Source organism: Equus quagga, chromosome 6 (assembly GCF_021613505.1).
Source record: "Equus quagga isolate Etosha38 chromosome 6, UCLA_HA_Equagga_1.0, whole genome shotgun sequence".
Taxonomy (NCBI): Eukaryota; Metazoa; Chordata; class Mammalia; order Perissodactyla; family Equidae; genus Equus; species Equus quagga.
This window is the reverse complement of record NC_060272.1, coordinates 72,417,016-72,432,283: the sequence shown is the minus strand read 5'-3', so window position 1 is coordinate 72,432,283 and position 15,268 is coordinate 72,417,016. Positions and strand designations below refer to the sequence as shown.

The 15,268-nt window shown below is 37.0% G+C and overlaps 1 protein-coding gene across 7 annotated transcripts in view; it reads right to left on the bottom strand.

Moving 5' to 3' along the window:
• KATNAL1 (katanin catalytic subunit A1 like 1) overlaps positions 1–15,268 on the bottom strand; it is an 80,477-nt gene that overhangs the window by 3,831 nt on the left and 61,378 nt on the right. For 5 of the 7 annotated variants that reach the window (XM_046664471.1, XM_046664473.1, XM_046664467.1 and 2 more), the window contains exons 10-11: positions 7,214–7,340; positions 4,984–5,681 (exon numbers count right to left, since the gene is read on the bottom strand). In XM_046664471.1, coding sequence (XP_046520427.1) covers positions 5,483–5,681; positions 7,214–7,340 — 326 coding nt within the window. In that variant the 3' untranslated portion in view covers positions 4,984–5,482. Of the gene's footprint in view, positions 1–905; positions 3,075–4,983; positions 5,682–7,213; positions 7,341–15,268 lie in introns of those variants that run through there. The other 2 variants (XM_046664469.1, XM_046664468.1) reach the window with 2 other exon arrangements.

Below are 15,268 nucleotides of genomic sequence, written 5' to 3'. Positions count from 1 at the left end.
CGTCTTTTTCTTTAAATTAGGTTCAAAATACTGCGAGACAGACAATGAAACAAAAAACTTAACGACACCCTTACAAACCATGGTAAGCTGTAGTGATCTCACTGGACATGTCCACACAACGCTAACTGAAGGAGACGCCCTGCTGCTCTGCCATATGAGCAGACAGGTGTCCGTTTCTGTATGCTGTCAGTAAGTACTCAGGTTCTTAGAGAACGGACACAGGAACTGCTAGGGTCCAAGGCTTTTCATGTTGTCACATTAATTTGTCTTTATGAAGCTATGAGAAAATAGGAGGACGTGTGTTGTGTTTCAAACTCCTCCTTGAAATGAAATACATCCAAATAATGAAGATAGCCATAACAAAGAGAGAAAAAGAATTCAGACATTTCACAGAGGCTTAATTTGGAATATATGGCTTTGCCAGAGGAAGAAAGACAAATGTTTTAAATTAAAATTTCAGGATTAAAAAAAGTTAACTAGAGTAAGGCAAGAGGGGAGAGAAGGAACTGCTTAAACAAACAAACCTGCATAGATGATGAACCGAATTTAAACATGGTTTCAATTCATTCCTACCTAAAACTAAACCTGGTTAACTGAGGTAGACTCTGGAAATAACATGTGCAAAGATTCAGGTTTTCCAAGGGCAAGATTTAGTCATTTCAGAGACAGTAAAACAAAAGTACATTATATAGTTTTGAACATAAAATCAAATGGAAGCCCTTTTATAGGAGGAAAACCTCTATATTAATTCCCTATTTGCTGTGTGAAATTTCCAAAGAGGGGCCGGCCCTGTGGCTGAGTCATTAAGTCTGCGCGCTCCGCTGCGGCGGCCCAGGCTTTCACTGGTTCAGATCCTGGGCGCGGACATGGCACCACCCACATGCCACAACTAGAAGGACCTACAACTAAAATATACAACTATGTACTGTGGGGATTTGGGGAGAGAAAGCAGGAAAAAGAAAAAAAAGAAGATTGGCAACAGTTGTTAGCTCAGGTGCCAATCATTAAAAAAAAAATAATTTCCAAATGTTGAAAAACCTGTACACTCCTGGTGACCAAGCAGTATCCAGGTTATTTATATACATATACAAAATAAGGTCAATCAAGAAATGAGAAAGGTAAAATAAAAAGAATAAATTTTATGACATTACAGTCTTGTGTCACATAATGATGTTGCGGTCAACAAGGGACCACATATACAACGGTGGTCCCATAAGATTAGTACCATATCGCCTAGGTGTGTAGTAGGCTATACCATCTAGGTTTGTGTAAGTACATACTATGATGTTCGCACAAGGACGAAACTGTCTAACACTGTATTTCTCAGAACTTATCCCTGTCTTAGGTGATATATGACTCTACCTTAATATTTTTCCTAGTCACCAGGAAATGTAGAAATACCATTAAAGCCAAAGGCTGTCCAGAGTTAAAAAATATAACAAAAATTCAAAGAATTATTGTTAATTTCTGAATGTGTAAAAACATATTATCTTAGGGATTTTATTTCTAAAATACTCATACAGTTTCCATATTAAGAAACAATACTAAAAGTAAATGTCCTTAAAAAATTAAATAAATAAATATGAAAAGCTTAACTTAGTATAAATAAGTAAACATAGTGTTATAACAGCATTTTTAGTTTTTTCCACAAAAATAATTGGTGGAGTCGAGAATAAAACATTTGGGGTTTAAATATTTTTATCCCCTTAACATGCCCTCCAACTGTAATTCCTACTCTTTTCTATTGTGACAGATTCTTAGAGTCACGTAAATATTTCGTGCATCACAAATTAATTGGTATGTAAAAAATATTATACAATCAAAACAGTTAAGGAACAGTAGGTACAAAAAAAGGTTAAAAAAATAATTACTATTGTTTCCTCATACAAGTTAAGGTGGCCCTTTCTTGGAAAAGGCCAACAAATACCCTTAACATTTTATGCCTGTCATATAGGATATGTCCTAAGATGATTTATCATTAATAAGAAGCGTGGGAATCTACCATTATGCAAAAAAGACAATAATCCAGACAATACTGAAGGAGCCAAAGCCCACACCACATGAAACACCTGCCTAAGTCCTTCACTTCTCTCAGGCTGGGGTGGGGGAAAGTGAAATATATCTATGTCAACTAGTTACTGTTTTGTGATTCTCATCATGGATTTGACAGTGTCTATTTCCAAGGAAGGAATTCAACCATCTCAAGCCGTTCAAAACCTAGAGTATCAATAATTTTATGTTCAATAGAGTCAGGCTACAGGGAGCAAAGTGAAAGCGTGACAATTATATTGTAAATTTGGGCTGTATACACATTTTTTTCTGGTGTTTGTTAATAGCAGATTCACCAGATACTTGCTCACTTTTTAGTAATTAGTGATTTCAGCCTATTTTTTGACAGTCAAATATCACATCATAAAAATGGCCATTTCAGGAGCTCAAAGGAAGTCCCTAGTTACACAGCTGGACCACAACATGTTTCCTCTTCCAAGCTGTCTTGGTAGTTTTGGAGGCAGAGTTCCGAGTCCAAACGATGTTTTGGTCATTCTGGAATACCTATGCTGCTACTGACTAGAAGATACAGACTGTGACGCCATCGTCTATTTTCTACTTGGATTACTAGAAGGTTTCAGTCTACGCTAGAGGGCCATTTGTCTGGTACATTTCATCAATATTAATTTCCTTTAAAAAATAAAGGAACTATGAGAGTAAAATGTTTACAATAAACATGTAGCTGGGAAACAGAAATGGTTCATGAAAATAGTTAGACCTATAACAGTTATATTGTTCAAACAAACGGGTATTGGTTCTAATTTTAAAACAGATTTAAAGAGAGAAAAACTTTTATGTATCATCTTTCCAAAGCACACACAGATTACTGTCCCTCTCTGTTTATGATATGAACTCGTTTCATCAGTTGGAGTTAGACGCTGTACACTGTAATTACACAAAGTGCCCAGTCGGAACTGCACTGCCTAGTCCGACTCTGTAAGCCACAGAGCTCCCACGGGAGGGTGGTGCACACAGTAGGCAACCAACGCAAGTCTGCTGAATGAAGGAACCCTCTGATCAAATATCTGCAAGACAGAATGGTACAAAACTTAGTCCTAACATCACTGTGTTGCAGAACCCAAAACACTCATGTTTTCAGATGAATTAAAGGAACCAAATCTTTCTAATTTGATAACACAACATCAAAAAATAAAACAAAGCAAACTACAACAATTCTTTCATTCTGCGTAAGGCAACACACTGTCTTGCAATAAAAACAATGTACATACAACGGACAGTAACAGTTGGACAGAACACCAGAGGGACCTCCTCAAGAGCCTTTAAGGAGTTTAAGATATACAAAGCATTATCTACTGACAGAGCAAAATGAGAAACAACAGAAACAAAATAGCACACTTAACATCGTAAAGATAAGCTTCTAGGAAGCCTGAGTAACTCCAAATACTGCTTAACTGATCATTTTTAAAAATCATAAATACCATGTTATCCATGAAGAATTCAGGAAAAAAAACCCCAAAAGGCATGCCAAAACAAATAACACAAAACCTGGAAAAATGGTCTAACTAATCAACTAAAATACACAAACAAGTTTTAGCAATAAAACACTAATGTTTTAATGATTGCTCCTAAGACTTCAGGAAAAAAACAGGTTACTGGATGGCAATAGTTTGCAAGATTATCTTAGTGGGATTATTTATTTCTTTATTTAAAAAGTTCATGAATAAAAGGAAACTTCAATTTCCAAGATGAATTAATTCAACTGAAATAAAATCACGATGCCTTCTGATTTTAACTCTTATAATCTATGCCTCAGAGGAAAGGGGGGTAATTTATAGCATTAGATAAATAATGAAGTTTAAAGGCAGACTTAAGTTATCTGAAAACTACATAGTTCTTAGTGAAAAAAAATCTCTTAAGCAAGATACTAAGAGTTTTTAAGTATCTAAAAAGTTGTATTATTTTTAGTTTTAAACCAGTAGGTGCTGTCAAAAATTGGAAATTCAGGATATCATCAATACAAATTTTAAAAAGCTTGACCATTAAAGCACAGGTTGCCCAATTAAAATACGATAAATGTAATTTTTAAAAACTAACACCAAACTACAACCATGCATCGCTTAACAATGGGGATACACTCTGAGAAATGTGTCATTAGGCAATTTTGTCGTTGTGCGAACATGATAGAGCGCACTTACACAAACCTAGATGTGTGTAGTCTACTTCACATCTAGGCTGTATGGTACCAATCTTAAGGGACCAACGTTTTATACGCAGTCTGTCGTCGACTGAAACGTCGCTACGTGGCGCATGCCTGTACTCTACTTGCAATTAGACATGTGCCATCTACCTTTTCTGGCCTCTTTCTATTGTGTAATTCTTGCTAAACTGAATGAGCATGTCAGGTTTCTATCCTAATCTTACTGTGTGTACAAGTTCTCAACCTAGGCAAGGAACAATTTTAACATTTTCAAATAAACATCGTCCACTATGTAGGATGTTATTTTCTTAAACAAGCTGTCTGGAAAACTACAAAGATTTTGTTTTGTATGTTTTGCATTAGCCACAAGAGAGTGGACTTGTTTAGAATACCAAAGTATTTATTTAGAATACAAAAGGCAAATTCAGCAAAACTCAAACAATGTTGGAGCTGAGAAAAATAAAGGGTTTATGTGTTTGAACATATTGAAAGAAAAGTGAAAACAAACTTAGAAGTCTAGAATGAAGAAGTGCATCTTCTGCGGTCATAATACACTTCCCACTCTTCTGATATGAAATATAAAAAGTACCGGCAAAAAATAATAAAGAACAGAGAAACAACCTGGCAAAATGATTCAAAAACCACAAAACATGAGGATATTCCCCCATAAAGCTTAATAAGTGATTAAATAGCTAAAAGAAGAAATGGTGGGGAAGAGAGGGTAAAACTCCAGACTACACAGATAGACTCTAATAGTCATAGGTGAATTCTAAAGGTTTAACTAGCAAATTCATTATTTAATCCAAAACTGTCATTCTTAACAACAAATAATGAATTTGACACAAACCCAGTTTTGGTGTTGAAAGTCAGCATATACAGGTCCCTCATGTTCAGAGCAAAGAATAGAAAAAAACAAAAAACAACAAATGGGAGAGAAATAGAGGTCCTTCTAAATCTTCTGTAAACAAGTTCCTACCACAGCATGCCGATCTCTTTCTGCAGCCCCCCTGACGCCCTGGTCTGGGCGTGCAATACCAATGCATGAGCACGTAGAATACCAGCACAAAGCCAGGGGACGGAGACTATCAGGCTCTCTACGTAAGCTTTTCTTATTTCTCAACTACATTTATATTCTTTGTGGTTTTAGGGGGTTTTTTTTTCCTTTACGTGAAAATCTCTCCAACGAAAAGTTCCAAACCTATTTTTTTTTTTAATTGCAGGAATTCTTCACATTTTATAAACAAAAATACCAGAAATGAAAGACCTGTCAGAAATTCAAGCAGATCCAAATTCAACCATCCATTTTTCATACTTCTCCAAGTCTGCGGCAGAGACAGACTTAGCAATTTTCTTAAGAGCCAATTCGAAGTCTCCTCTGGTCACAGGCATCTGAAGCTCCTCTTTAGAAAGCGCACGGATCTCTTCTGGACTTAAGCCATTGATTCGCCGTCTCATTGCCATTAAAGAGGCATCCCTAAAAATACACCAAAATCAGTGAATACTCACTGTGGCAAATATTTTAAACACTTTCAATTGTAACCAAGTTAAAAGAAAACATTCAAAAGATCATTTTATATAATTTTATGATGCTGCTCAGAATTTTCTACTTCAGAGATATCCTGAAAGTTCAGAAAAGGTTAAAACAGCAAGCAAAGGACTTAAACATAAAATGTATTGTTAATGAATCCTAAAAGTCTAGGTTGTGCTCAGATAGTACTGAATTTTGAGTGTAATTTTCAGTACATTCAGATAAATTGAATTTTCTTCCCCACTGTTGCTTTCAAAGACAGCCAAGAAGCTTAGGAAAATGAAGTAGAATTTTGAAATACTGAATTGCACACTTGAAAATGCGTATATGGCTAATGTTAAGATAATTCAAATCTTATCCTGGTTTGTCTACAATCTAATTAGAGGAAGTAAAGCCAGGAAGCTGTCTCTCTGGAACATGAATATATCTACATATAGGATGTGGAATTCCCTACATGGAGTATTTGTGGGCAACTAAAGAGATAAAATCTGACTTCTCCAGATCCTATTTTCAGTCCCATTCTGATCACTTGCAAATAATTAAGAAGGTTTGGAAGAAATGGACAATTACTGCTCACAAAAAAGCTTATAGGAAGCCAAGCCAACCAAAACTTCAAATTTTTATATACTTTACTATAGTGATAGTGGAAACTTCTGTGAGCTTATTGAGTGCCACCCAACTTAGATGCACACAGAAAAAATACTAGCAGAAAAAGTGAAAAATACAGATGTTATAATTTTAAAGAAAGCCTACTGATGTCAATTTAAGTACACTTAGGGAAGTAACTAGAAGAGGGGCTGGCCCCGTGGCCGAGTGGTTAAGTTCACGCGCTCCGCTGCAGGCGCCCCAGTGTTTCATTGGTTCGAATCCTGGGCGAGGACATGGCACTGCTCATCAAACCACGCTGAGGCAGCATCCCACATGCCACAACTAGAAGGGCCCACAACGAAGAATACACAACTATGTACTGGTGCGCTTTGGGGAGAAAAAGGAAAAAAAAAAAGAACTAGAAGAAAAAAATCCTCTTCATTGAGTGATGTGAAATGTCTAAAAATTATGATGTCACTAAATTGAAAGAGAAATTTTAATATATATCTTTCACAGCTCAAATTGATCAAGTTTGTTCATCTGCATGTGGGAAAATGCCAACCAAAACTAAATGATGATATTTTATGTTGATGCAGCTAGGCTCCAATTTAGGGCTAAATTAAACTTCAGTTGTCAAAGTCACTAGTACCAAGTTAGATACAATAATTTCTTAAAAATCAAAGGACAGAAAAGGTGACTGTATTCTTACGTAATTATTCAATCAAACAAGGACCAATGAAGTTATGCAAAAAAAAGACAAAGGGGAAATCATTTCAAGGCAACAGGCAGCTGCTTTCATGTCAAGGGCTAATAACTACACTGACTTTAAGACCAGTCCTCCTGCCAAACCTATAACTAACGTGTAAGGTCACAGATCATTAAAAAAATACCTGCAAACATTAGTTATATCAGCACCAGAATAGCCCTCAATCTTCTCTGCTATATCTTCCAGTTGAATATCAGGGTCCACTTCAACCTCACGAAGATTGATCTTCAGAAGCTCAGTTCTTCCTTTTGCTATTAGAAGAGTTTTTTGTTACTGTTAGATGTTTTATTTTACAAGTCATTTTGATGAGAAATCACATATTAACATTCAGGAAAAGAAAGAGAGACTAACGCAAAGAAGAATCAATAACTGTGAGTCCACGAGTTTCATCAATTCATTGCATGACTCATGGAATCATTTAACTTCCTAAGTGCCCTGGCTGCAATAACCAAAAACTGAAACAAAACTCAGAGTTTTCCTTATAGATTGGGAAGATACTTGCTGTGAGAACAAAGGGTCTGAGATCCTTTATGAAAAATAAAAACATTAGCATGCAAGCACCAGAAATGCTTTTAGTAGAAAAATATTTAGCCTAGTTTTATAAAACTAGATTGCATGAAGTGTAACTCTGATGAATTACTATGCTCACCTTTTGGTACGATATAGGAAAAGATTTCCATAACTCTAATCAGTAGTTTAAAAAAAACTCAGTTTTCTTTTTCTGCAAATCAACAATTGGCACAAAACATTTATTAATGTATTTTTTTACTTCGAGAGCCAGCCTACAGACATTTGCTGTTCCAGTATGATTGAAATGTGTATTGAGTAAGCGCAAGCAAACTACAGCATGTTTTAAAAAAACAATCGCACTTGCTGTTTTACTATCAGTTTTAGTGGTACATCTCCTTAACACAGCATACCAAGATAATGCAAAATTAGCATGGATCTGGTTCTCTACTATCCTGACATACAAAATGAAACATAATTTTCCCCAACTTTTATTTCGAAAAAATTTAAAACTACAGGTCAAAAACAAAGAATCAATGAACACCTATTTACCTTTCATGTGGATTCACCAATAGTCAACATTCTGCCATTATCACTCCTTTCGCATCTCCTCTCCTCCCCCCCAACACTTTTTTGAATTGAGAGCTAGCTGTCGGCACCAAAACACTTCACCTTAAATTCTTCAGCATGTATCTCCTAAGAACAAACGTATCCATACAATTATCAAACTTATCAGGAAATTTAACATTGGTACATGAGTATCATCTAATACACAATCCAGACTAAAATGTCCCCATTTGTCCCAGGTCTTCATAACTTTCTTAAAAACTATCACATGATACATTTAGTTATCAGATCTCTTTAGTCTAATCTAAAATAGGCCCCCAGTATTTGTTTGTTTGTTTTGTCTTTCATGACATTGACAATTCTCCCCCAAATGATCTTATAGAGTGAAGTCATTCCAATAAAGATCCCAATAGGTCTGTTGCAGAACCCAACAAGTAGATACTAAAATGTTTATGAAAATGGAAAGAACCAAGAAGAATCAAGACACTCGGGAAGAACAGGAGCAGGCTAGGAGGAACTGCTCTATCAGATTCCAAGACTTATTACAAAGCAATAGGATTCAAATCAGTGTAATACTCCTGCAGAGATAGACAAACAGATCCGTGATACAGAAAAGGAGCCTAGAAGCAGATCAAAGCATATACTATGGACATCTGACTTATGACACAGTGGGGGAAAGGAGTGTCTTTTCAATAAATGATGCCAGAACAACTGACTATCTACGGGGGGAAAAATGAAATTGGGTCCTACCTCATGCCATACAGTTGTCATGCTGTGGTGGTGGCTGATATAGAAGAACTAGAAGGACTTACAATTAGGGTATACAACCATGCACTGGGGCTTTGGGGAGAAGGAAAAACAAAAAAGAGCAAGATTGGCAACAGATGTTAGCACAGGGCGAATCTTTCCCTGTCAAAAAAAAAAATAGACTACAAAGGAAAAGACTGATAAACTGATCACACTAAAATTACGAACTCCTAGTCATCAAAAGAGACAGTAAATACAGTGAAAACACTAAGTTACAGAGTTTGAAAAGCTATATTCAACATATATAAGTAACAAAGGACTTATATCCAGAGTATTTAAAGAACTCCTATAAATCATTAAGGAAAAGTCAGACCACTTAATAGAAAACTGGGCAAAAGACTTGAACAGATATATCACAAAACCCATATGCCCAATAAATAAAGGAGAAGATGTTCAAATTCTTCAATAATAAAAAAACACAAATTAAACCACAATGAGATAGCACTTCACACAAGAGACTGGTAAAAATTAAAAAGTCTGGCAATATCAGGTGCTGGGAAAATGTGAAACAAGAAGAACTCTCATACACTGCTGGTAGGAATGTAAATTGGAACAATCACTTTGGAAGACAGATTGGATTTATTTATCGATGTTCCAGCTATACAACAGGACCTGGCAATTCACTCCAGGATGGAAAGCTCCCTCCCAGCCTAAAGAAGCTTAGGGATTTCCACCATTATACATGTGTGAGAATGTTCATAGCAGCATTGTTCATAATAGCCTAAAACTGGAAACAATCAAAATATCCATCAAATAATATGAAAGACAATTATGGTATAATCACATAAGGCATGTTATGGGCTGAATTGTGTTCACTGCTAACTTCTTATGTTTAAGTCCCAACCTCCAATATTTCAGAATGTGACTGTATTTGGAGATAGGGCCTTTAAAGATGGTAATTATGGTAAAATGAGGTCATATGAGTGGGCTCTAATCCAGTATGACTAGCATCTTTAGAAGAACAGGAGATTAGGACATAGACACACACGGGGGAAGACCACATAAAGACACTGGAAGAAAACGGCCATCTACAAGTCAAGGAAAAAGGCCCCAGAATGAAACCAATCCTGCTAACACCTTGATCTTGGACTTCCAGCTTCCAGAACTGTGAGAAAATAAATTTCTGTTGTGTAAGCCCCCCAGCCTGTGGTACTTTGTTATGGCAGCCCTTGTAAACTAATACAACAGAATACCACACAGCAACAAAAAGGAACTGCATCTACATGTCACAATATGGGTGAGTCTTAAAAACGTATTGAGCAAAAAGCAGCAAGATATAAATGAACACAATCAGTGTGATTTCATTTATGTAAAGTTTAAAAGGAGGTAAAACCGTTTGGGGATACATTAGTAGGTAATAAAATTATAAGGAAAAACAATAAATTATTTCCATAAAAGGAATAACAGTGATTACCACTAGGGGGCAGGAAGGGAGCTATGCTAGGGAAGGAACATACTGGAGAGCTTCTGAGGTCTGATAATGCTCCATTTCTTGTCCTAGAAGGTGGTTATATTGTTGTTTGCTTTGCCAATTATTGGATCAATTGAACATTTTAATACATGTTTCTGTATCTGAGTTACATTTCTCTCTCTCTCTCTCTCTCTCACACACACACACACACACACACACACATGCACACACACACTCCTGAAGTAAGACAAAGCAAAGCAACACAAAGAGCAGCCACAATGGAAAGAGAAGGAAGCAGGCTTTATCTGGCATTGTCAGAAAAAAAGAAAAGGTGTGACTACGAAACCTTTACCTCCAGAAGTCCTTAATCTCAGGAGCTCCCTGTCCTTGACCATCCCCAGCCAATAGGCCCACAGTTCACAGGGGTACACCACAGGTGGTATATGGCCAAAGAAGTGCTCTCAGGTGCTCAGCCAAAGGGGCGTGGAAAGAAAGAGGGAAGGGGAGGAAGATCCTAGGTTTGCTGTTACAGAAGGTGGCTATGCTCCTGATGCCCCAGTAAGAACTCTGAATTTAACATAAGAGCATCCTTTCATAGTGCTCCACACGCAGCAGGTGAACGTTAGTGAAGGAGTATCTCTTTGCTCTTTTAGCCCCAATGTTAGAATACCACTGTATTTGTAAATCAAATGTTTTACTGTGGCCTGCCCTAAGAACTTAAACACCAAGCTTAACATAAGGTACTCTCCCACAGAAACAAAGTTCCAGACAGCCAACTTAAATGAACTTTGGAGCACAGACCTGTTCATTCATGAGGGCCTGGTGATACTGAAGCTGAGTAGAAAGCATCTTCCTTTTCCCTAGTAACCATGATTTGGTGAAAATTAACTTTTAATACTGGTTGTATCAGTGATTTCTTAGAAGAGACTATGTAGGATTTATCAGCTCTATAAAACTAAATTTACAATATTTAATAACCTTATGAAAGGATTTAACGAGGGGTTAATGTGTTAATAATAGTATAAAGATCTGCGAATGCTACATAACCAAGTTAAGACACATTCTAAATTTAAATAAACATTGTTAGAAGGATCATACACTTCTTGTAATACCAATTCTTCCTGAGCATACTGGGCAGTCAAGGGCAGTGGACAGAGCATGTGCTCTGGGGTCAGACTGTCCAGGCTCACATCCCTGTTCTGCCACACTGGGTAGCATACCTAACCTCTCAGTGCCTCAGTTTCCTCGTAAGTGAAGTAAAGATAAGAAGAGAATCTACCTCATAAAGCTGGTGTGAGGGTTAAATGAGTTAATACATGTAAAGTCTGGTCCACGGTCAGCACTCAATACATGTCCATTGTTCTATCACCACCACCATCAGTCAATCAACAAAGAGGATTAGAGGCAGACAAAGAAAACCTAGATCCCTTCTACTACCGAACATCTGGGAGATAGATAAGACAGATGAAACACTCAGGAAAGTAAGTCCACACAAGGGAGACAGGCCAGAGCAAAGAAGACTTCATAGAATCGGTATGCTTTAACGTCAACTTTGAAAAATCACTAACATTGAAACAGGAGGAAAGAGATGGAACAATCTGGGAAATGGGAACACCATAAATAATGACATGGAAGTAGGAAAAAGCAAGTGTATATCAGAGTGAAAAAAAAAAGGTTAAGTGGAAAAGTACAACAGAACACCAAGAGATGCAAATAGGCACAAATAGGATAGATAAGGTGTGAACTTGCAATTTAAAAAAAGGACTCTGACGATGATGTGATAGGAAATTAAAGTCTAAGAGACTTTATGATGCCTTGGTGGTTTAGGGAGTTTAGTCTAAAAGCAAAATACAATTAAGTGAAGGGGCTGGAGAAAGGAGTTCACTAGGCTGAGCAGGTCGTTGCTGCCATAATTTAGATGCATAAAGAAGAGACTTAGTGTAAGGCTAAGCTGCGCCTGTGCCTGTCATTGCCTGTTGTTGAACATGGCAGACTGCATTTATAAGATGGCTGCAAGAGTCTCTCTCATCCCACACGTGCTTCGACAATGTGGCTGTGCCACTCTCCCACCCAGAGCTGGTCTAAGTCCCCTCCTCTTGAAAATGGGTGGGCTTGTAAATGCTTCAACCCAGAGTACAGCAGAAGTGACACTACATGACCTCCAAGGCTAGCTTATAAACAGCAATGCACCTTCCATCTTTTCCAGTGGAGCCCTGAGCTACCGTGTAAAAAATGTGACTACCCTGAGACCACCATGCCTGAAGAAGCCCAGGCCACATGGAATGGCCACAGGTAACACAGAGGTGCTCAAGAAAGACAACCCAAGCTGAGGCCCCAGGCCTCAACCCCCAGGTATGTGAGCAGACACTCCAGACGATCTCAGGCTCCAGATGCAGAGTCACCCCCAGTCTCTGATTCCCAGTTGAGACCCCAGGCATCACAGAACAGACACAAGCCATCCCTGTGGTACCCTATCTGAATTGCTGATCCACAGAATCTGTGAGCAAAAGAAGATTGTTTGGAGTGGCTTGTTAAACAGCAAGAGTAACTGATACACTGACTTTCTTTGCCATCAAGTTCTAATTGCCTCTCAGTCTTAAGGAAATTTGCATATTTCTTTATGTAAATTACATAATTTATAATATGCCTTTTTGGGTGGCTTTTCCTGTTTTATCTATTTTCATTCTTGCCTTTTCCAACTACAAGTTTCTTTTCATGTTGATTTTGTTCATAAAATGTCCTTCAATTTTTTACTTTAATATAATCCATAATTTTCCATTAATTTTACTCTGGATTTCCAAATCATTCTTTCATGTGTCTCCCATCTTTCCAAATTGTCTTCATTGTTCTGCCTCTTCCAGACCCTTCTATCCTACAGATGCGCGAGCCATGACAGCTATTCATTTTCAAGCAACCAGGCCTTTGTTCTGTCTTTCTCTATGGAAATTCAGTGAAAATGCAACTTCCTCCAGGAAGTCTGCCCTAAGCACGTCAGTCAGAATTTATTATTCCTTATTCTCCATTCCAAATGTAGTCTGGAGAACTCCAGTATCACACGTTCTGTAGTTTTCACTGCAGTTAGGTTAGTGTATGCCCACCTTCTAACCACACAGTGAGTTCTCTAAGGCCAAGGATTGTATGTTATTTACCTTTATATTCCCACAGTACCTAATAAATATCTTTCAGATAGCAAAGAGTCAAAAACCACCTGTTGAATTCATTAATACAGATGAAAGAAAAAGTTAGAAAAAGTGGCATTCTAATTATGATTATTTGTTTGGGAGCCCTCTAAGAGAAAGCAATTTCTCAAGTTCTATGGTCATAAGGTACACACCTTCAGACTAGTAATGAGCAAAGGGACCATCCAAAAACGATTACCTAAAACGGACACAACCTTTTCATAAAGGAAAACAAGTTTAGAAGAAAGTCCTTTAGTCAGCCAAATCTATTTTCTTCTCCAATACTTCAAAGAAAGCTAAATTCCCACCTTTGTACCACAAAGCACGCCTTTCCCTCAACACCTAGGCTTTCCAGCAATTTATAAAATTGCTGTCATTAACTCTTTTTCCAATTGCATTTTTTTCTCCCTATTATAGTGAATTAAAGTTCAAAGTAAAAAAGTTTAAATGACATCAGTTTAAGTAGTAAAACTTTTCTTCCCCCATCAGTATTAATTTTTTATTTATAATCATGGTATATGGCAGTAAAATTAAAATATTTCATATAAATATAGTAGATATCACACACATTTTTTGTTTAGAAAGCAAGGAAAAAGAGAAAAAGGGGAAAAAGAGGAAGGGAAAAAGCTTATTAAATCAGAAGTGATAACAAACCATTCACATCTCAAATCTTCAAGTAGCTAACACAGCAGTGAGCCAGGTACGAAGGAGCTGCTTCTGGAGGTGTAATATTCCAGGACAGCTTATACGTTCTAAATTGAATCACTTCCACTATTGCTTTCAATAAGCTTACTATTTTGTAAGCTCAATCAGTAAATTAAGCACTGTTTTAAGAAAAAGAAAACTGTTCTTTTTAAGTAATGAGATTATTAGAATTAATAAAATACACAGTAGTAGCCAGGAAAGACAATACAAAATGGAATCTGAGAGAAATCTACCAATTAATTATAGTATACAGCCTTGAGATCTAGTCACAAAAGTGAGTAATGAAAATGCTACAAAAATTAAGCTTCAAAACTCACAGACGAGGCTTCCACTTCCGGTCATTATGAAAAAATTCGTACCAGACTTGTCCTTCTATGGTAAACAACTTTAAAACAAAATGTAAGAGGCAACTGTCTTCAGGCATTAGCCAAGAGACAGCAAAGACTGTAAGGTGGCTTTTTCTTATGTTCTGCCAATAATCTGTGTGCCTGTCAGAACAAAACTGCACACTCTTTAAAGGAAAACAACATAATCCAGACTCCCTACAATGTAGAACATACAATAAAAATTACTGGACTTGTGAAGAAACAGAAAAATATGACCCATAATCAAGCAACTTAAAAAGTAGCCAATAGAAACAAATGTTCCAGATGTTAGAATTAGCTGACAAAAACTATAAAGCAGTATATTAATTACCTATTTCTGAATAGCAAATTACACTAAAACTTAGTGGTTTAAAACAACCATTTATTATTCTCACAGTTTCTGTGCATCAGGAATTTTGGGAGCAGCTTAGTTAGAAAGTTCTAGCTTAGGGTCTGTGACAGTTAATTTTATGTATCAACCTGGCTGGGCCACAGTGCCCAGATATTTGGTCAAACATTATTCTAGATGTTTCTGTGAGGGTGTTTTGAGATGAGATTAATATTTAAATCAGCAGACTCTGAGTAAAGCAGATTACTCTCTGTAATATGGGTGGGCCTCATCTAATCAGTTGAGGACC